General features: G+C 29.0%; 2 protein-coding genes and 1 pseudogene across 3 annotated transcripts; 1 reads left to right on the top strand and 2 right to left on the bottom strand.

The window, feature by feature from the left end:
- Nucleotides 1–2,616: 2,616 nt before the first annotated feature.
- LOC111316332 (phytoene synthase 2, chloroplastic-like) lies at nucleotides 2,617–5,539 on the top strand. The gene is made up of 5 exons (XM_089753597.1): nucleotides 2,617–3,182; nucleotides 3,877–3,927; nucleotides 4,413–4,585; nucleotides 4,689–4,924; nucleotides 5,016–5,539. Exons 1-5 carry the CDS (start codon nucleotides 2,825–2,827, stop codon nucleotides 5,362–5,364), a joined length of 1,167 nt encoding a protein of 388 aa, XP_089609723.1. The 5' UTR covers nucleotides 2,617–2,824; the 3' UTR covers nucleotides 5,365–5,539.
- A 1,674-nt stretch (nucleotides 5,540–7,213) lies between these two features.
- LOC111316760 (uncharacterized) lies at nucleotides 7,214–13,186 on the bottom strand. 2 transcript variants are annotated; one of them, XM_022918870.2, is made up of 9 exons: nucleotides 13,050–13,186; nucleotides 11,130–11,343; nucleotides 10,788–10,876; nucleotides 10,564–10,702; nucleotides 8,825–8,899; nucleotides 8,577–8,698; nucleotides 8,402–8,477; nucleotides 8,226–8,285; nucleotides 7,214–7,617 (listed from the first exon to the last, which is right to left on the bottom strand). In XM_022918870.2, exons 2-9 carry the CDS (start codon nucleotides 11,241–11,243, stop codon nucleotides 7,489–7,491), a joined length of 804 nt encoding a protein of 267 aa, XP_022774605.1. In that variant the 5' UTR covers nucleotides 11,244–11,343; nucleotides 13,050–13,186; the 3' UTR covers nucleotides 7,214–7,488. The 2 variants fall into 2 exon arrangements, with proteins under 2 accessions (XP_022774605.1, XP_022774603.1); XM_022918868.2 differs by lacking the exon at nucleotides 13,050–13,186 and adding an exon at nucleotides 12,398–12,546.
- Nucleotides 13,187–16,172: 2,986 nt separating this feature from the next.
- Nucleotides 16,173–23,777, bottom strand: part of LOC111316333 (DExH-box ATP-dependent RNA helicase DExH6-like) — a 68,165-nt pseudogene continuing 60,560 nt past the window's right edge.

Raw genomic sequence — 23,777 nt, forward strand, 5'->3', positions numbered from 1 at the left:
ATATATATATATATAACACTTACACGGATGCAAATGAATTTTTACTTATATATATTGTAAAAATAATATTTTAAAAAATATAATTTATTTTTTGTAATTAAAAAAAGATGTGTTTTAAAATCTCATTTTCAAAACAATTTATAAGGAGTTGGTTAGGCTTATTGAAAGTGATGGCATGAGGGTGATCCACGGGTTTTATAAGGAGGAAGACCCATGTTAAAAAAATAAATAAATAAATAAATAAAAGACAAAATTGTTGACAATTGATGTGGGAGAAAATTTTATTTGGCGACGAATTGTTTTTTATCATGCAAATAAAAATGATCCTTTCATTATTATTTTAATTAAAAAATAGCTGGCGGCTTGAATATAAAAATAAATAATTGTATTAAAAGAAGTACAAACTGTATTATACAAACTTTTTTTATTAGAGAATAATATCTATGATTTTACTTTTATACAAAAATAATTATATTAGATTTTGGTATTACATTTGAGTCAATTAATCATTTTCGTTGAATTATAATTTTACCTTTTATCATTATGATATATCTTTTCTTTTTTTTAAAAATTACAATATCCAGGTTAATTTCAATCATACTTTTTTATTTGGGATAAAAAAATTCAAATTTTAGTTTTTTTTTTAAATCAATCATTAATCATTAAAATAAATGTTGGATGCAATTTAAACCATAATTAATGTTGGAAAAAAATAATTAATGTTGCCTCTTACACCTAAAAAAATGATAGTGGCCATCTTGCATTCTACACAATTTGAACTTAGTGGAGTAATTACAATATATGTCAACTCTACAAATTACATGGTCACCTCACCAATTTGCATAAAGAAGATTATCAAAATGTGGTTGGCCCAATCATCAATTAAGCTTAATTCCTTCCAATGATTATTGTTACTTTGAATTTTATAGTCTCCACTCACTGATTTCACAATTTATATTTGTAGAGTTTTTTCTATTAAAATATATATAACATGATATTACAGACTTGCCATTTTGGTAGTAGAGTTTTTTTTTTTTTCCTTTTACTTTTTTGTCTTCAATTTCACTATATATATTTTCTTTTTTTTTTTTTCTCTCTAACTATGTATCACTTTGACATTATATCAATGAATGATACTATTTAATATTCTAATTAAAATGATTTGATAGATTAATTTGAAATAAAAAAATAAAAATAAATGATTGATCCTTCTTCTACATTATGATTACCACAAATAATTTTCACCAAGGAATATGCAAGTGTTACGGACAGAGGAAGAGTCCTGAATCTCATATCGAATATAATAGAAAGGTCATTGAGGTATAAAAAGGTTCACACCACCTCTTTTTTATGAGACGCTTTTTGTAAGATAAAATCATGAGCTCAGAGATATCAAAGCGGACGATATCTCACAATGATGTGAATCATGACAAGTAAGTTGATCTAAGACGTTGAAAGAGTGCATACCCGGATCTCGAAGTCGCGCTGGTCGAAATTTAAGTCTCGACCTGTGACATAAGGATAAATTCAGATTTGATCTTCAGTATAGACAAATTTTCTTAATGGAAATAAAGTTTATATAGTATATTATTTTTTATAATTTATTAAAATAAAATAAAATTAGAATAAATTTCTTTTAACTTGCAAGCATTGTATTTCTTACTTTATTTTCTATTTTAATTGTGTGGAAACATTATATTATGAAAAAAAAAAGGAAGACATGTGTAATCAAATAACTTTACTTGTTATACTCAATTATTATGTTCAAAAAAAAAAAAAATCTTTCATATAAGGTATATCTCATATTTTAGCATACTAAGGCTCCATTTAATTGGTAGATTTTTTTTTATTTTTTTAATATTTAAGGTTTGAGGTTTTCTAAATTAAATTTATCATTAAAATTAAAAATATAATATTTTTACAAATAAAAAAAATAATTCAGTTCAAACTTGAAAATTATATATATATATATATATATCTATATGCAAGGAGATTTTAAAAGTCATTTTAAACAAAAAGACACGTTGACTAGAAGAGGAACCAATAGGAGTAGAAAACAAATACAGAGCATAAAACCAATGCTGACTCATATTGTCATATGTCACAATTTTAGAACTTTATGGATGAAAATAGTATATATATATATATATATATATAACGGTAAAAGAATAAAAAATTTCTTAAATAAAAATTTAAAATTTTGATATTTTATTATAATTAATTAATTTTTTTATTTTTTATTTCAAAAAAATTTATAAATATCTATTTTTATTTAATTAAAATTTTAAGTATTTTTTAATTTATTTAAATTTTTAATTGAATAAAATAATTAATAATTTTTTTATGACTCGATGAAAATAAATATTTATAAATTTAATTAATTAAAAAATAACAAAATTTTAAATAATTATTAAATTTTAATTCCAAAGGTTTTTTTTTTCTTTTTGTCATATATGGAAAAATGTAGTTTAAATTCTATATTTGTACGACGAAATAGTATCCACAGAAATACATGCGTTAGATCAGGAGTGATGGGGCTGGCATATTCCTGCCAATTAGCTTATATGGAACAGTATCTTTTGCCTTTTTAGCGTGCATATCCTTTGTCTTTGAGAAGATCAGTGGTGGTCATTTGCTTAAAAAAATTAGCTCCAACTCAACAAACTACTGCTTCTATCCATTTGCTGGTTTCAATTAATTGCCCAACACCCAAAATTTCATACATCTTTTACTCATCTTTCCCAACCCTCTCTGCTGGTTCAAAACCAAACCAGAAACGAAAACAAAGAGTGACCCAAAGACATAATTGGACTGCTCTTTCAACATGGCGGGTGTTCTTCTTTGGGTGATAACTCCCAAAGAGAATGCCACCGCTTTACTTAGATTCATACCAAGAAGTGGGAAACAGAAGGGGTCTAGGTTGTGTACAGGACTGAAGTTTTCAACTGGGGTCTCAGCAGCCTTTTCAAGTGCAGTCGCTAATCCGGCGAGATCCTCAGAGCAGAAGGTCTATGAGGTGGTGTTGAAGCAGGCTGCTTTGGTCAAAGAACAGAGGCAAAAGAAAGCTTTGGATTTGAAAAGAACTGCTAAAACTGATGGTTTGACAGATTGGGATCTCTTGAATGAAGCTTATGATCGGTGTGGTGAAGTTTGTGCTGAGTATGCTAAAACTTTCTACTTGGGTAGTTGCTCTTGAGCCCCCTCTTTTTCTACTTTTGCTTTACCGTTTTGCAGTAAAATTCTTGTGATCATTAGGTAACTTCACTTTGTTTTCTTTCTTCTTTTTTTTGGTTGTGGTCAATTCATTTAAAAAGTATTAGTTGAATGTTTTTTCAACATATAAAATTTTAGATCTTACTTTTGGTAATAGTTTATGATCGCATTATTATTATAGTTTTTAAAAGTTCACAAATGGGTTCAATCCTTTCATTATTATTATTATTATTATTATTATACAATACTTTTTATTTTTCTCCTAGCATTAGGCTGTTTGGTTGCGAGAAATGGCAGAAAAAATCCAAAAAAAATTTAATATTTTCCTTTCACCTTTCCATCCTCAATAATACTTGCAAAAGATTTTCATGGTCGCTCTTTTGTCATTGTAACATCTATTACAATGTTACAGTCAAGAATGCTGGTTTTAATATGTAGCAAAAAAAAGTTGGGGGAGCATTACCGTGATAGTTCCTACATAAAAGCCAACAAGTTCCATCTCATCTCATTGTAGGTTCCTGTCCAACTGAACAAATAATGGTTGTATTTAAAGTAGTAATGGTACTTTATTTGTTCAAAATTTAAGATTTTCTAAATGACCACTCTTCAGGATAACAAGAACATCGAAATTTCATATTCACAAATGTCTGTTGTTCTTTGCAGGTACATTGCTTATGACGCCAGAGCGTCGGAGAGCTGTGTGGGCAATTTACGGTATGTATGATTGGTTTTTTTTTTTCTTCTTACAAAGGAGGTCGCAGTTGGGAATAAGGAAAAGGGTCGTAATTATTAAGATTTGAATCCTGCCTATGCCACTTTTTAAAAGTGGCTGCACATGCCAATTAAGCTAAGTTCTGGGTTCATGAATGGTCGCTTACGTCTTTAAGTCGTTCAAAGTGATTCCTCTTTGTCATGTTTGTGGTACATATCATTATTGGACCTTCCCTGCTTTTTGTGGCAAATGATAAAGCACTGGTTTTAGGTGTTTTAGGATGCATCTTTTGGCCAATAGCAAAAGTCACAGTTAAGGGATTCTTGTTTGGTCTTCAAAATTTGTGACAATTCTGCTTCTTTGTAATAAATGTAGATGGTTAGTAAAAAGAATTGCAATCAACAACATCGGTGAATATTTAACTGTGACGACGTCTTTGCTGGATAATGTTTCACAGTTGTAATCAATATATCCCTCTATTGTGCAGTGTGGTGTCGGAGGACTGATGAGCTTGTGGATGGACCTAATGCTTTACACATTACGCCCAGGGCTCTTGACAGATGGGAGAAAAGATTAGATGACCTTTTCGAAGGTCGTCCGTATGATATGCTTGATGCTGCTTTGTCTGATACTGTCTCAAAGTACCCTGTAGACATACAGGTTTTGTTGCATTTACACAGCTAAAGACCCGGATATTTTGCATCTCAGCTATAAAATCCTTGTGCTGAAACTAAATCAACCATGAATTCATCTCTTTGTGCAGCCCTTCAAGGACATGATAGAGGGAATGAGGTTAGATTTGAGGAAATCAAGATATAAGAACTTTGATGAGCTTTACCTTTATTGCTACTATGTTGCTGGGACAGTTGGACTAATGACTGTCCCAGTAATGGGGATTGCACATGAATCGAAGGCATCGACAGAGAGCGTCTACAATGCGGCATTAGCCCTTGGAATTGCTAATCAGCTTACTAATATACTAAGAGATGTTGGGGAAGAGTAAGTCCAATTGTACCAAAATTTTTTACTTTCTGATGAACTCTTAAGTGTTTTCACATGACCCACGCCTCTGTGGTTTGAATTTCCCTAGTGCTAGGAGAGGAAGAATATATCTACCACAAGATGAATTGGCACAAGCCAGCCTATCAGACGATGACATATTTCGCGGACAAGTGACAGACAAGTGGAGAAATTTTATGAAAGATCAAATAAAACGAGCAAGGATGTTCTTTGATGAGGCTGAAAAAGGTGTTGCAGAGCTAAATGCTGCTAGCAGATGGCCAGTGTGGGCATCACTGTTGCTATATCGACAGATCTTAGATGCCATTGAAGAAAATGACTATAACAATTTCACCAAAAGAGCTTATGTAGGGAAAGCAAAGAAATTTGCATCACTCCCAGTGGCCTACGGAAGAGCACTTATGGGTACTTCCAAGTAGTTATGAGTTTTTTTTTTTTTTATGGCTATTTATTTTGACTTGTTACAATGCAGCCAGTCATTGGTCTGTAAATTGCTTTATTGATTTCGTTGCTGAAATTAAGATGGTATATGGCCCAGTTGAAATCTGTAATATGTTTCAAGTTCAGTGAAGAAGAAAAGAAAAAGTTTCTGCACCATGTACTCCATTCTCTATTTAGGATATTGACATTCCACATTTTAAGATTTTTTAAAAATATTAAATGATTAAATTTTATATTCATTTTTATTAAATCACTTTAAATTAATAAAAACATTGAGAAAATAAAAGGAAAATAATAAATTGAAATAATAAAAGAGGTGCACATATACTATTTTCATTTTTCTTTGTTTTTTTCTATAATTTTATCATTCTTCTTTTCTTTTGTTTTATTTCACCAAAAGATCCAAAAACATATTTAATTTAATAAAAATTGATAATTATATATATCAAATAATTTTCAAATAAATTTTAATTATGATTTCTTTTATTAAAAGATATCAAAAGAAAGAATTTAATTTAATAGGGATGATAATAGATTACAATACTAAACTAAATCATCACACTTCTAAACACGTTTTTCAACCAAAATCTATAACTATAAATTAAAGTAGTCTCTTCTATTTTTACTGTTTATGACAAGGTTGTTAATTTTGTACTTAATAATATTTCCATTTTTTAAAAGAAAAGTGGTATAGTAGTTTTAACATTTTATTTGAGATTTTTAATTTTAGTATAAATATATTTATAAATATGCATGAATTTATACATTATAATCTTATTAATAATTTACAAAATAAATATTCAATATCTTCAAAAATCAAATAAATAAGTTTAAAAATATAAGAAATAATATCATAAATTTTTTATTATATTTTTGAACATTTAATCTGATAATATAATATTTGAATAAATATTTTTATGCAAATATTAAGATAAAAATAAAGAGATGAAAAAAATTAACCTTGGTTTCATAATTGTTAAACTTTAAAAATAAAGCATGATTATTATTTTGAAAGAGATTGAAATACTTATAAATTTTAATTTGAAAAATAAAGTATAAAAGAAAATAAGTTATAATAAAAAAATTAGAGAAACTCAACTTTTAAGAGTTATTTTATCAATTAATTTTATTTTTATTTGGCTAAAAATAGTTAAACAAAAAAAAATTACAAATTATAAAATATATTTCACATTCATGTACTCACTAAAATAATTCAATCCATCAAAATTCACTTAAATCCGTTGAAATCAACGAAAATAATATGTATTACCCACTACTAAATTTAGAATAAAAAATTATCTTTAGGTATAACATATTTTGATATAATTAAAACATATCGATCGATATAATTAGTACCAAAACAAAATTAATAACTATGATTAATAGTTTCAAATTGAAGTATTACTTGATCAACAGTTGTCATTATAGTTTTAATATTTTTTATTTTATAATTGATAAAGAGAAAAAGGAATCATTTTATTTTTATGCCCTTAATTAAAAAGAAAATATCTGAAGCTATTTAGAGAGAAGCGTCCAAAAAAACATAAACGAAAAATGAATAAGAAAGAGACGGAGGAGAGGAAGAAAATCATTGTAGAAAGATAAAATTCTCTCTGGCAGGAAAAGGATTTTCTCATGTTTAAGGTAATTGTCAATTTCTTTTCTTTTGCCGATACTTGATTTTTCTTTTCCTTTTACATGTCTACATTTGATTGACTTCGTTAGAACACAGAACTATGAAATTTGAGATTTACAGTGTAGTCTGCTTAAAGTATAGATTGATCTTTCTGCATATTTACATTTGATTGTTTCCATTAAATGAGAAAATTATGAAATTTGAGATTTAATAATAATATAATTTGTCTAAAAGTATAAATTGCCACATTGCTAGAAAGTACATATCCGATCAATCGTGCTTCTGCATTACAAGATAATTTGTAACATTGAATCAGAAACTGCGACGGCTGTATGGTTTTCACCTCTACCCTTTATACCATTTACACATTAACAAAGTGGAGAGTGCGAATGCACATGACATTAAGCCTGATAGAAGGATTTTCTTTGCCAATGTCACCTCATCAGAGTCGGTTTCAATGTACCTTTCACTGTCTCTTCGCTAATGTCTTCTTTAATCCCTTGATAATCTTTCCAAACCACATTAAGTTCATAACAGAAAGGACTAAAGGCACAACGAATATTAACAATAGCCCGAAGTGGTGCACCAGCTTAACCTGTTTTCAGGAGAAAACAGTGGTAGGCTGTTAACATATTGACCAAACTTGTCATAAAAATGAAAAAAAAAAAAATTGTAGGATAATAAATTGATATTTAAATGCCAAACCCATGTCAACATTTACATTTTAAGAACAAAGCCTACATGATTTAGGGTATTATATCAAGATTTACTACTGTTCCGGAGTGACTTTAGGTTTTCTCGGTACTTAGGACAACAAATAATAAAATAAACCTACGTTCTCACATTACATACAATATGTGTCAGCTAAAGAAAGAGAGAAATTAATTTATCTACTGTTAGTGGAGTTTTTAAATTTCACAAGCAAAGTTAATAAAGTGATAAATATATCCCGTAGGGTATATTTAATAAATAAGAAAAACTAATTAAAAAAAAATGGGACGTGCAATTCCTTAACCCCGATTGTAGAATTAAAAAATTACACTAATAGAGGATCAAATAGTAACTCAGTAAAATAGTATATAGGCAGTTTAATAGTTGGAATTCAAAATGGTTTTAAAAAAATTTAGATAAAACATCGAGTATGCTAATAAACAATAAACACCTACGGCTGACACCAGATAAAGTTTTGTAGGAATTTTTTACCTGATCATAGTGCAAGTAGATGTGGTAAAATAGATACATAAACAGGAGTATTCTAGCAACCTGGCAAAAACATTAAAGTTCATTATAACTAACTTTATTATAAATTTGTGGAGGGATATATGCAAGCATTAAAAGTAAAGTAAAAAGTCTGAAGGCAGTAAACTGATTTCACTCACCAGCCATGAAACAAATATTACAACTCCATTAATTAAGTAAGCTGTGGATCTCTTCATTCCAGCTGTCTCAAGATACCTATATGAACCCAGTCTATCCTTAGCATAAAGTAAAAGTAATATGCATTTTATAATCGACAGATAGAAGGAATGAACTAGCACATAGATAAGTTTTTACCATCTCAAGTTGATCCCAGGGGTTGTAGTCTCAGAGATGAGTACCATGAAGGTGTAAAGCTGACCCTCCCCAGTCAACATAGAATATGCTACACCTGCTACTGACAGAAGATGATGAAGGACCTGAAATAACAGCATTTTAGGTTGATTTACATCAGGATCAGATTGAATATCAGTCCTCACCAACTAGGCTTCTATGGAAAGAAGAAAAGGTGGGGCAAGATCATAATCAAACAATAAAATACTTACATACTCCATTCCACCTAGAGAAGGGTAAAACCAAATGATCATCCCAATGTCAGCAAGAAAGTAACCAACAGATACCTGTCAAAAAAATCCTCAAAAAATGACATGTAAGCTTAATTTACTTAGAAGACAGCTAGAGGTGATAAAATATAAACCTAGGGAAGTGTTAAAACAAATGAAAAGTTTCGGCAAGATGAATTTACAGCAATATTACTCCCTCTTGTATATATAACCGTGCTACAATTAGTTTCCAGCCACATTAAAAACTTATTTAATAGACAGACTGTGTAAATTGGTCTTATCTGAGAAATTTGAGAAAGTACAAGGGCCTTTTTAGTATTTTAGCCATATCAAAATGAAGGAAAGCAAAAGCTTACTCCAACCAAATCCTAAAACAAGCACAATCTAGATATTGCATCCTATTATCGATATATGGATAGTGCTAACTGGCATAAAGTATAGGCATGTCAATAGAGTAAGAGCTATTAGTAAGTTTTCTTAGGATTTAGTTATCATAGTCATGAGAATCAATATACTAGGCCAGAAGAAATAATTTGGCAGAAATTGTCCCTAGGTCTGGCTGCTCCAACTAAACATGCTCCAAGCATGGTGACCAGGACTAATCTGCTGGTTGCAAGGTGGTTCAAGAAACTTCATAGCCAAACCACTGATCAGCTTCAAGTGAGACAGGTCTGTATTGAACTAGCCCTGCACCAGATATCCATTATTTGATGATGATAACAGATATAAGGTCACGACCATGATGCGATTTACTTATTCAGTTAGCAGACCATGCCACGTGGCCATGAAAGATTAGAGACAGACACAGGCTGGGATTATACATTGATAGTGTTGGAGACGGAGCTTTTTAATTGCATATTTGCAGTCATGGTGAAATATGTTTGTTGCAAACTAGCTATATGTAACATAGGTGATATTTATTCTGATAAGTAATCTTCACACCCGAGGTAAATTGAACCAAGCCTAGCAAATCCCCATGAAAATTGAACCCAGCTTACTATAAAGTTTCAATGCCAGAGTTTGATCTAAAGTTCAACAAATGCAAGTCTTAAGCTTAAAGTTCAGTTTGTTAAAAATTTGTAAAATGGTGTTAAAATGAATGCATATTTTTGCACCATGATTATATTTCTTGTTTCATACATAAACAAGAATTTTGGCAAAGGAGATTTTTATATCCTGTTGGGGAATAGGAAACCAAATGCCATAGAGCCTTTACTACATTAAAACATAAGAATTGCACTATTGCAGACATAATCAAGGATGACATATTAATAGATAAACATATTGTAGAACTCTTCATTGGTAACCTAGTAAATGAGAAGTCAATTTCAGCATAAAAAATCAACAGCAATTCACGATTATTTCTCCTATCAATGGCAATGCCACCCACATCATTTGAATTTATGAAATAAAATCATATTAGTAATATTTCCATTCACTAGAAATTTAAATATTCAATGAAGAAAACTTAAAACTTAATTGCTTCTTCTAAATGATATGCTACACATGGTGAAAATAAACCATTCTGGAGGGATTTATGTAACAAAGTGCATGACTAAAACAATTATCATGAAGACATGTTATTAAAGGTATGGCAGATCAACATCTTAGTAATATCCAATATTCTAAACCAAGAATAAAAGACCAGATATCAATGATTAAATATTATCTCTCAATTCCAAAAGTTTTAATTGAAGATGAAAAGAAAAAGGTATCCTCACCCCCAACGTGAATGTAGACAGTGCAGAACTGCGGAAAGTAACTGGGCCAGCATATTGGTAGTCAGAATAGAGATTTGACCAAAACACGAAGTATAAGGACATAACTGTTATGAAAACAGCATGAAAGGTTGATATGGATCTGCATAAACCATCCACACATTAATGCTGTATCGATAAAAATAAATAGTAATAACATATTCAAGCTAACTAGAAATATAAGTCACCGGTTGCTCCACTCAGTGCGTTGGACTTTTGATAGGCTAGGGTAGCTCTTGAAGTAAATATTGCTAAACTTCTGTGTAAGATCATAGACCTGGAAAAGGATAATGGTCAAAATTTGAAGAAAAAGTAGGGAAAGATAGTAGAAGAGAAATAAGAAAGGCTTAAACAGAAGAAATGAGAGAAATAACAAGAAAAACTAAAAGGAAACAAAAGCTCAATGAAAAAGAATCATCAATAAAGAAAAAGATTAAAAAGAATTAGCTTCATATAGAAAATCATCACTCTAACTCAATTAATTATTTTCAAACTGAATAATGAATCATAAAATTGATTAGGAAACATACCATCTTGCAAGCACAAACGCCACAAATAACTGATGTGTATGGGATGAAGGAATCTGCTAGTAAATATTCCTTTACCAGCAGCTCAGCCTGATTTTGGTAAGATTTTATCTCCATAGTTTCCTTTCCAGAAACCAATATCAGAGCACGTACCTCAACCAATCAGTCTAAGAAGATGAATTTTCTGTTGCCTCTTCGAATCTGTATTCTTCCAGTTCTTCGCGATGAATAAGATGTAAAACAATTTTAAGAAAAGAATGAGCATCATAAAAATTACAAAAAAAAAGGAAAAAAGTTTATGCACTCACTATAATTGCTTTAATTTGAATTATAATCAACTTGACATTTCAAATATAGTATGCACCACTTTACATTCCCCTCTAAGCAAGAAAAACAGTATGAACCACTTTATTCACCATAGATGAAAGAAAATCAGAAAACCATTTTACTATTTTAAAGGACTTATAATTTTTTACATATCAATCATCTAAAAAGAGGAGAGACAGAGGCTAGGGGAGGATGGTTATGATGTGAAAATGTCCACTCTATGTACTCAAAAGAGAGTTAGCAGTCCGGAATCTAATTTATGATCAGTATATCCTCAAAGTCATTGAGCAACATTCTGGTCTTAAAACCTGATCAGCATATAAGTTTAGGGCTGTGTTACAGTAAAAGCATATCTAATGCATTTCAATCTTGAATGCATGAAAGCAAATTTTGCAACAAGGAATTCCTTCAAAGTTAAGGGGATACTATATCAAACATGCCAAGACATCATATTCAAATAACATATTCGATGGATTCATTTCAACAAAGAATGCTCCATCCACGTCAATGGCCGTTTGATATGAACAAACTGCCTTTACGTTTGTTCAACAAAATCATATGATTCAGAAGAACGAAAAAACAGAACAGAAGACCAAGCATTCTCATTAATCATTTTGCAGCGATGAGATAGAATTACTTCACTAGGCATCCTAAAACTAATCGGAATTTTTAGTTTATTTTCCTTAATCTATTGCATCAATCTAAAAACTAATGAAATTAAAAATTAAAATACCACTGATTTAAGGTAACTGATTCAACCATTCTACAAGGTTTTGCAAAAACAAAAAAAAAAAGTATTTTCCAACGACTAACAACGATATGGAAACATTTAAAAAACCAAAAATTTCAACAGTATAACCATCAAAACCAAAATGATTCTGCAAGACATAGCAAGAAAAAATAAAAGAACAAAAAAGAAAAGAAAGGAAGGAAAATAGGAGTACCGGAATCGGAGAAAAAATCAGCAGAAATTGAGGAAGAAATCAGGGATTTGGTTTTTGAAAAAGAGAAAGAGATGGAAGCCGCTGGATTCCGGCTTCTTTTTTGTTTTCTTTTTCTTTATTTTGGGAATTTATAAATATAAAATATATACAGCGACAAACAGTCGAATCACCTAATATATTAACAAAAACGGAAATGAAATGAAAGGAACCTATCAACGGGGATTAAGGAAAGAATGGTTTTTGACTTGTTTTTTTTTTGTTTCTAAAGCCAAGGTCCGGCATCTTTTCCACGTTCTACACAAATATTTTTCCTAATATTATTAATCAAAGAAAGGAAGACTTGATATTCATTGAAAAATATTTTTAAGATTTAGCAAATAATCAATTGCTTTATAAGATTTATTACAATAGGATGAAGATTTTACTCAATTTTACTATTCCACAAAAAAAATTTTAAATTTTAGTTTGTTTTATATTTAAATTTTTAAAATTTATTTAAAGATTTTAATTAAATAGTTTAAAAATGAAATTCAAATAAGATTAACTTTCAATAAAAAATTAAAAGAAATTCAAAATAATCATATTACGACTTCTAATTCTCATAAATCCATAAAATGTCACTCCCAAAACAGATTAATGTAAATTTCAGTACTTATGAATTATTTCTCTCTGACTACATCCAACTGTCGCAGATTTAATTTCAACGGTTGGCCGCTGCATCGTCCGACAAGCCCATCCTCACACGACAAGCATTCAATGTTTTGAAATTTTGAAACTTCTTGTAACTGTTGCAAAGGAGAATGATGCTTGGAATTGGAATTTTTGTGGGGTGGAATGAGTGAGCGAGGACAGTTCCTATGATAAAATAGGATCATGTTTGTCGACCCAAAAGAGACGAGAGTGTAGGTACTCGGAAGACCGACTTCAAACACGAACACGGCTTTGCTAGCTAATCTTGGATGAAGATTAGCAAATGGAGATAATGGACTACGGGCTCGAGCGTTACGGGCCGAATATTTTAAAGTGGTTTTTTTAAATTATCTAATTACTTACTCACTTTTAATTCATTGCCAAATGAGCAATGTGGACGAATGTGATTATATGAAATATCAAGATAAATTATTAATAATAAATTAATAGTTAGTACATTAAATGTTTTTAAATAATAACTAAATATCAATCAATAAAAAATTATTAATGTTATTTAATATAATAATAATATTTAAATTATAAGAATATTTTTTATCATTTTTTAATAATTTTCAATTTAAAATATATTTTATATTTTATTGATTAATTTATTTATAAAACTATTTTAATAATAAATATAAATAACTAATATAATTGTTATGATTTAATAATAGATACTTTCAATATAAAATATAACTATTTTATAGTATAAATATTTTATATTTTAATAATAATTATTACTATTTTTAATATTATTATATTAATAAAATAATATTTAAGAATAATAATGTTGTTTTAAATATTTTAAAATATTAATATAAATAATAATAAATAATTTTATTTTAAAGGTTTAATATTAATATAATATTTTAATGCTAAATATTATTATAAAAAATATTGATTTTTAATATTAATAATTTTAATATTAAATAATTCAATATATTAATAATAAATAATTTTTAATATTTTAATAGTTATGTCAATATTTTTGAAAAAAAAATTTAGATAACTACCAAATAACAAAAAATATTTTTTATTGAATCATACAAACAACAAAAAATTTATTATTTTTTCAAAAAGGTGTAAATATTTTCCAAAAAACCATTTTTTAAAAATCAATTTTTGCAAAACAAACAAAACTTAAATATGAATGACCAAAGTATTAAACTTCAATGATACAATAATCAAATTGGAAAAAATATGAAATTGAAATAATCATAACTCAAAATGATCTGAAGACGAATTAACCCAATTTGAATACTTTAAACTCATAATGATATAATTTTTCTTAATCTGAACCTAACATGACCCAAAGTTAAAATGATCCAATTTTTCTTTAACCTGAAATGAGCCTACCTAAAATAATCCAACCTAAAGGTGTCAAATGGGTTGAATGGCCCATGACACAATATGATTCAACATTCTGTCGTTAAATAATCAAGCAAGCTAAACATGATATGTATATATATGCGTGTATATGTATTTGCACTGGATTAGAAATTTTTAAACTCATGGGTCAGCGTGGCATGATCCGTTAAGGACTAGTGTTAGCACATGACAATTAAGCTAGCACGGCACGATATACAAATCCAAATATGTTGTGCCATGTTAACCTATAATTGTTATAAATAGGCATTTGGGTGTATTTATGTTATTTTTTAGATTCTAATGAAATTATATTTATTTTGTGGTAATTTATAAAATAAAATTATTTTAAATAAATTTACTTATTAAATATTTAAATGATTGATAGATGAATTATATCTAACTAATTTATGAATAGTTTAATGTACAAATTACTTTATTTAAATTCGTGTCTATAAAAACAAATTAACATATTTTTCAAAGTTACATAATCAAAAATTTTAAACTTATAACATATATATATAAAAAAATTTATTTGTAAAACAAAAGAAGAGGGATAAGGAAAAATACGATGCTATATCTGTCACTTCTAATAATCCAACACAAACTACACTTAGTAGCATTTTAATGGGTCTTTAAGTGTATTTTATTTTTCACAAGATAATTGATGTAATCAATTAACTAAAATTTTAATATGATTTTAATAGCCATTTGTTTTTGTAAATAATAAGCATTTTAATGATTTATTTAGAAATGATATACTATGCGTAATTATAAAACAATTTCAAGAAATTTTTTTAGATTTCTTTTAAAATATTTTTTCTTATAAAGAAAATTTAATACCTAGTTTATCAAAAATTTCTTCTAAAATTTCACTTACTTTTGATATTGGACAAATTAACAAAACTTTAGTTATATGTGTAATGCTAAACGATAAATAGACAATGTGTATGTATTTCTTTAAAAAATATTACAATCATAATTTCAAAATCTTTATTTAGTATGTTCTATTATCCATCTTCATAAATGTAAACATTTTATCAAATTATGTAAATTATATATCTTTTTATTTTATTTTATTTGTGTTTGTTATCTCTTAAATGTTATTATTTATAATAATAGATAAAATTCTAAATAGATCAAAAAAAATTTATCTATTAAATGTTATTATTTAAAATAATAGATAAATTTCTAAATAGATAAAATTTTTTGTTTGTTATTATTTATCTATTATTTATAATAATAGATAAAATCTTTTAAAAATAATTAAAATTCTAAAAAAGTATTAATAGACTATGCTTGACCTAACTCAACATGAAAAATAATATTATACCGACACAGCTCATAAAATTGCAAGTCACATGCTGTGTTATATTCTTGATCTTTATAAATCGTGCTAACATGATTAAATTTTAAATCCTAGATCGGCACCATTTATTAACATGTACATTAATTTTTAAATTGGCTACACTGACCCAACACGACATATTTGACACCTTTAATCCAACCCAAACCGGATCTCCCGATTGGCTACTTAAAATCAATTAATTTAGCAAGAACAGTCAATTATAAACGATTGTTATGTTAGCATGTAGTTCATAAAACGATTCTCAACCAAGGTCACGGGATGGCTTGTATGGATTGCAGAACCTTCAAAACTAACGGTATAGACCACACGTACCGCTATCTATCTCGTACTCCGATGAGCCCTTTAAGACCATCAACTTGATCCCTGTTTAACCTTCTTGGACCTATTCCCACGTCGCCGCTAGCAAGAATCTCCCCTGGGACCCTGTAATTTAGACACGTCTGAACCAGAAGCAACTGATATAGGGCCTTGTGATAAAGCCTGATCTAGACTCGTCCCAACTGACATTAATGGTGCCTGTTCGATTAAACTTGAGGGCTTAATTCCATTTGCTACGGCCTCAACTGCAGGGGCCTTAGCTTTCTGGTAACTTGAAGTATCAAACGGGCTTTGGTTCACAAGTGATAGAAGGAACCTACTCGAATTGGGACCCGTATCTCGCCTTCTAGGCAAGGGTTTGTTGATTTCAGTAGCACGCACCCTCAAAATCAGTGAATCCACAGACTCTGCTCGTGTGGAGATGCCTGATAAGACATCCTAAGATAGAATGCGGGCTACTGCATATATAGAAGCCCCAAGAACGGGAGGAAGAACTTGGCCTGGATGCATTACCTGGGAAAAGTTGACCAAAATATAAAAACAAGCAAAAATAACAAGTTTCAGGGTGACGAGCTAAATGTGTTTTAGTATTAAACAAAAGAAAGGGAAGGTGGGCAAGGTGCATTTTAGCTCTTATGCGCATAAAACAACTGAAGTGCCTACTTTGAATAACAGTGCTGCTGATAATCACTCTCTCAAGCAGTAGATTTGAGCGACATCAAGTGCTGTTGATCTGAATGAAAGCACCTATCAACAACCACCATAACAGAATTATCAGGAGAGGACATGATCCTTTCTTCATTTCTTTCAGACTTAGTAACCATAAACATTCGTCTCCATCAGTGTCACACACATCACCATCATCACTTCCATCATTATCATCATCATCTTCATTGTCATCTTGCCCTTTGCAGGAGCCACTGCAATCTCTGTTGCAAGAAGTAACAATGGAAGTGGCCCAACAACAGTACAGTTCCTTATGAACACACCCCCATCCCCACGGATTATTTCATCTTAATAATCAAAGGGCAATCATTGGATTGCTTAAGTGATAACTTAGAATTAATTGCATGAGAGTGTAACTGAACTTTACTGCCAGCGGCAGCCTCTACAGAAAATTGTTTACCCTGTCACCATTGGATACAAACTAGCCACAAGGACTGTATAGAGTATCCCAGGGTGATTTGCATTCAGACAACAGCTTGAGACTCGTCTGGAATAAACCCAATCCGTGTTAGTTCAGCATGGAGCTGCTTTCGCATGCCAAACAGCATATTAATGGTGCTTGATGAGACAAAGTATCGTGAACAAAAACGTCCTTCTAGACCCCTTTGTTTGCATTCTTCTAGAACTGAAAAGCAGCTATAAGTGCCAGCTGATCACTTTGCCCACCTTACAACGATGCAAGCTCATGCCTAGCAGCAACAGCCTTTTGCTTTTCATTAGGCTGCATGGGAAGGACAATTGGATCCCTGAATTCCGAGGCACATGCTAGGGTCAAAGCCGGATCAAGGCAGTTCAATAATATGGCAAAGAAAAGCATTTTCCTTGTCAATGGATGAACAGGAAGATACCCAAACATCTCTCCAAGTTCTGTCAGTTCCTCGTCATGTGAGAAAGCCCCAATACCTTGAAGAACACTAACGAGGGATTTAAATAGCAGTGGCAATCACGTTTTCGGTCGCGTCACGTTTATCGTATTTTCGGATATAACAGAAATCATTGTCGTTATTACGGTCATCGCAGTCATAAATTTTTTTTTTGTATAATTTATTATAAAATATAATAATTATAATTATAATTATAAAAACTCTTATTTAATGATTTTAAAAATAGTTTATGACACTCTATATTTTTTATTTTCTAAAAAAATTATTCACAATTTTATTTAGATTATAAAAAGCATTCATATTTGGTTTATCCATAAAATTTTTCTTGACCAAGTTCATATTCAATATTAATTCTAGACAAATCAAATATTAATAAAACATAATATGTTAAATACGAAGCATCTATATTTAATAAAATTACAAACTTAAAAATATAATAATTTCAAATTCCATCAACTACAATTATTGATATATATTTCAAAATTTATCACATGGTAGAATGACAAGGAGGATCAAATTCTCTATCTTCACTTTGAGAGCCAAGTTAACTCCATCTCCATCCCTAAGGCTTTTGTTCTTAATACATTTAAGGTGGATGATATATTTGAGGATGATACATTTGTGGTGGGGGATACATTTGTGGTAAATGATACATTTGAGGTGAAAAATACATTTGAGGAGGATAATAACCATATGGAGGTGGATAACTATGAGGAGGTCAAAAATTAAGATGTTTCGAGGGACAGTAATGTCTTGAGTACTAGTAGATGATTTACTATACTCAAAGTTACTAGAATTTGGTCTCCCACCTAAAGATGAAGAACCTCTAGAAATATCATAATGGTGCTTCTTGGCTTTTCCTTTTGATCGAGTTGTACATGCACTTTGACCCTCACTAGATTCAATAAATAAATTTACTCCGTATTCTACCATATTAATGAAAAGTCCACTAGTAGCAGCAAGCCCAAATTCTTCTTCAAGTGGGTTGTAAGGTCGATTTGCATCCATATTATTACCAAAATTCCTTCCATCACCATCAACATCTCCATCACCATCACCATCACCATCACCATCACCATCACCATCATCATCATCATCATCTAGACTTAAACCCCCACCATCATCACTCTAACTTGGTGTTGGACTTGAACTTGAATGAGGCACATTCATTTCTTGAGATTGACTTAATTGTTCAACATTAGAATTATTTACGGGCAACCGATCAGAGTTTTGACCATCTAATAAAAGATTTTTTTTCTCTTATAGCCATTCTGTTAGTGGATCATCATCTTCAAAAATATAGTCAAGGCTAATATGATTATAACTATTATTTATCTCATCAATGCTCATTCTTTTTTTATGTCTTATACTCAACCTCATGTTATAATAGGTATATACAAGTTTTTGAAGTCTTTCAAATTTCAATATGTTTCTTGTTTTGGTGTGAATATAGCTAAATGTACTCCAATTACGTTCACAATTTGATACATATGTTGTTTGACTAAGCACTTTGATTGTTAGTTTTTGTAATTCAGGAATACAAGTGCCATATATCATCTACCACTTAGCTGTATAAAATTATTTAAATTAAATTTGAATGCATTATACAATTAAATAATATAAATAAATTATAATTATTTAATTTACTATTTACTTGAATTCATTTGCTTCCAAGCTTTTTGTGCCATGAGTACTAAATGTTTCATACTTATCTCGAAATAATAACAACTACATCGATTGAAAATACAATAATAAATGAATAAATAAAAAATAATTCAATTTTTAATACATAAAATAAATGTTAAAGTTATAAAATAGTATTAAATTTTAACCTGATTAATCATTTTGATTTGAGTATCTATCAAATGTTCTAATATTTCAATAACTGCTTTTATACCTTCTAATGTTTCTTTAAATATATTTGCAAAATGTTCCACTCCAAATTGAAATTGTGGATTTAGATGCTAACCTAAACATAATTCATAACAATATTATATTAAAGTAATAAAAAATAAATATATAAGCAATTTAAGTATAAAAAATAAACATATTTTTTAAATACCATATATATTCTTAGTTTACTTATTAGCTAAATGCAAGTCAGAGTGCATGAAACTCCATCTATTGTCAATAATCTTTTTATATTCAGCAGAATAACGATAATTTTGCTGAATTGCTTATTTAGCTCTATCCATAGCCTCGTAAATAAAAACTATTATTGGTTTTTCATCACCATCCACAAAACGCAACATTTTTACCAAAGGCTCATAAACTTTTATTATATCATTTGCTTTTTTCCAAAAATCTTTTTCCAAAATGATTTTTTTTGCTTCATAAGCAAGTCCTGATTTTTGTTGTCTCTATTTTGAATCTTTAAATTCCTATATATTCATCAATAAATTTTTAGAGTAATATATTTTAAATTAATATTTTAAACAATGATATCATAAAAAAATGCAAAAGTTAAATAGTTGTACTAATTACTAAGTACTAACCTTTGAATTGAACATCTCTTTCAAATCTTGCTTTTGTCTTATTATTTCTTCTAACTGTATGAAATGAGTAGTAAATCAGGTAAGAGCAGGATGAAGTATTTGCTTCCCTTGTGTATATTTCTTCATCAAATTAACAGTCCAAATATGATTGTATATAAAACAAGTCACTTTCTTTGCATCATTCAAAACCTTTGCCACATTTTTTTTCCTAATATCTTCAAGGCATAAGTCCAAAACAATGAGCTGAACATGCTATCCAATACAAATGTTTTCTCTTCTCTATTAGTCTTTTTCCTGCGGCTTTAAGTGTTGCATTGTTATCAGTGACTATTTGAACAATGTATTTTTCTCTAATTTCTTCTACAACTTTATCTAATAATCTGTAGTAAAAGTTTGCATTTCTACTACGAATACTTGAGACATCTACAGATTTTCAAAAAATGGTCCCTTTACTATAGTAAACAAAGAAATTAATGATATGCATTTGATTCAAACTATTGGTCCAACCATCACACATCAAAGTGACACCCAATTCATTTTAATAAGCTTTTAATCCATTAACTCATTCATGAACTTGTTGATACTCAAACTCTAAATACACATTTGAGACCTCATAAGGTGTTAAAAGTTTTACATGTTGGTCAATTTCTGCTACCACAAAAATCAAATTATTCAACCATGGAGAATTTGCTAATTGAAAAGGAAGTCGATCATATATAAAAAATTTTGATGCTGACTCACCCATATTTCTTCTTAATGTCTTTAAAAATGAATCACTTACTTTTGGTTGCCTTGAACTCTTACTTCTAACCAATTCAAGTGTAGCTCCCCTTGATGAAAATTCAAACTCATTTGGAGTTGATTTCCTTGTTCTTTCTTCAAAATATTCAGCAACTAAGCCATGAAAGCTTCGTCCCTCTTCATATATGTTACTCCAATCACTAATTCTTTGTTCGAATTCTTGTCTTCTGTGCCACTCATGTTGTGATTGGATACTATCTCGTATGGCTTGTCTAGTAGTGATGTCTTCATTAATAAATCCTTCATAATCATCTTCCCCTCTTAACTGTGATAAAAATTTATTTTTTCTCCTTTTGTTGTCAGCTTTTTTTGATTTGCTTTCTTGAAGGAGTTTCATTATACTTTCTCTTACTATACCTATTAATGATATAGTTAAAAAAAATAGAGAAAATTAGTCGTACATGCTTACGTAATTTTATAATTTTTATTGAGAAATTAACAATAATATTTTCAAAGGAATTATAAAAACATAACATACCAGTAACGTTGAGACATGGTATAATATTGCCAGTTTTATGAGCAATGTGTTTCTTGAAACATGTTATTTCTCTTTTTACAACTTTACCATAAAATTTACATAAAACATTTCTCTTGTATTTGGCACATGTGTTCTAAAATGCCAATCTATGTCATTACTTAGCGCGTCTTCTACTCCTTTACTCGGGAACTCTTCACGTGGTGACATACTTGCTATTTTGTATAAAAATAAAATAAACTTATATTTAGAAATATTAATATTACATCATTAAAAATTGATTTTACACTAAGTTTTTTAATTTTTAGTTTTCAATCTTAAGAATGTTATTAAATAACTTAATCTTTTTGATACACTAATTGATATAAATTTTTTTTATCAAAAATAACTTTCAATAATTATATAATAAATACAATATTCAATAATTACAAAAATAACAAGAATTAGTCTAATGTAAAAAGAATTGACAACAATATAAATATCAAAACAACAAAAAAATTATTAAATTTCATATACAAAATTATAAATTGATATATAACACAATCAAAATATCATATTTAATTTTAATTAATTTTCGTCTAACTTATACAAAAAAATTTATCAAAATTTATCATTTAAAATCTCTATATATATCATATTAAATTATTAATCCCTTAATTTTTTTAATTATAAATCTTCAATCCCTCTAATTAGATTTTATCTAAAAAAATTTCAAAAATTAAAAATTTTCAAACTTATATTTTAATAAAATTTTCAAACGTATATTTTTTATTTTTTAGTTTTTAATTTTAATAAGAATAATAGATCATAAAATGCTAAATTTATTAAGTAACTTAATCTTTTTGATACACTAATTGATATAAATTTTTTTATCACAAATAACTTTCAATAATTATATAATAAATACAATATTCAATAATTACACAAAAATAAAAATAATTAATGTAATATCAAAAAAATTAACAACAATATAAATATTAAAATTTAGATACAAAATTATAAATTAATAAACAACACAATCAAAATATAATATTTAATTTTAATCATTTTTTATCTAACTTATACAAAAAAAAAAATTATCAAAATTTTTCATCTAAAATCTCTTTATATATTATATTAAATTGTTAGTCTCTTATTTTTTTAATTATAAATTTTTAAAAACTTTAATTAAATTTTATCTAAAAAAATTTCAAAAATTAATTATAAAATTAAATAAAAAATTCAACCCCACCCCTCCCCACATGCCCCACCACACCCAATCCCTCCCCACATGCCCCAATATCCCCCAATTTGTTTCATTTTAGCAGACCCATCTAGAAATGCAGCTTGCTCTCTTCTATTCATCTTCTTCATGCTTCCAGAGCTTGGCCTTCCAGAATTTTCTTCTTCTTTTCTTCTTTTTTTTTCATCTTTCATTTTCTTTCGCATTCTTTCATTACTATCACTTGCCTAGTATCTACGAAATATTTCGTTCGTCTCTCTCAAACTCTTATAATAGACATCATTTTACAAAAATTTTGCAAAAAAAAAAAAAATTAACTTTCTTTTCTTACCTTATTTGATCTTGAATGTTAATTGAAAACTTTAGGCTAATTTGAATTAGCTGTCGAAGTGTCGATTGAATAGTTGAAATAATTCGTCTATTTTTTAGCTCGTTTTTAGATTAATTTTGATGCTAAAGATATGTGATTATGAGTTTTATTTTTTGCTTTTACTTTTATTTTTACTTTTATAAGCTTATTGCTTTATTCTACAGTGTTGAAATTTTATTTTTTTCTTAAACTATTAGATTTGTGAATAAGAAAATGGAATAACGGCAATAACGGTCCGTTATTGCCGCTATTCCTCGTTATGCTATTATTTTACCGTCATTATATACCTATTTTGCTGTAAATGAATTTTTCAATTGTATTTCGTCCAATAGTGATGGTGGTGGCGCTACCACAATTTTGCGGCCATTATGCTATTAAACCGCTATTGAACCCTAGACATTAACTGCATTATGTACAGATTCAGAAACAGGAGGGTCCATCGTCTTTTGCAAGAAATCCTCTACTTTGCAATTTGGATCAAGCAATTTAACCTACCAATGGGAACAAAATCATGCAACAAACTGTAACATTTCAATTATTTCTTTATTTTCAAAGAAAGCAACAGGTAAACCTGCTTCTCTGCCTTTCTCCCCCCTCCCCCCCCCCCACACCTTTTGCCCCTCTTTTTTGTTTAAAATAAATAAAAGCACACTCGCGAGAGGAAA

This window comes from Durio zibethinus, chromosome 24, assembly GCF_047325235.1.
Source record: "Durio zibethinus cultivar Kanyao isolate XHJ-2024 chromosome 24, ASM4732523v1, whole genome shotgun sequence".
NCBI lineage: Eukaryota > Viridiplantae > Streptophyta > Magnoliopsida > Malvales > Malvaceae > Durio > Durio zibethinus.

Coding starts and splice junctions, on each gene's coding strand:
- LOC111316332 (XM_089753597.1), top strand. CDS start 2,825: ATGGCGGGTGTTCTTCTTTGGGTGATAACTCCCAAAGAGAATGCCACC. Junction 4,586..4,688: donor AGTACCCTGTAGACATACAG/GTTTTGTTGCAT, acceptor CTCTTTGTGCAG/CCCTTCAAGGACATGATAGA. Junction 4,925..5,015: donor CTAAGAGATGTTGGGGAAGA/GTAAGTCCAATT, acceptor GAATTTCCCTAG/TGCTAGGAGAGGAAGAATAT.
- LOC111316760 (XM_022918870.2), bottom strand. CDS start 11,243: ATGGAGATAAAATCTTACCAAAATCAGGCTGAGCTGCTGGTAAAGGAA. Junction 10,877..11,129: donor GCGTTTGTGCTTGCAAGATG/GTATGTTTCCTA, acceptor ATCCTTTTCCAG/GTCTATGATCTTACACAGAA. Junction 8,699..8,824: donor CTCTAGGTGGAATGGAGTAT/GTAAGTATTTTA, acceptor CTGTTATTTCAG/GTCCTTCATCATCTTCTGTC.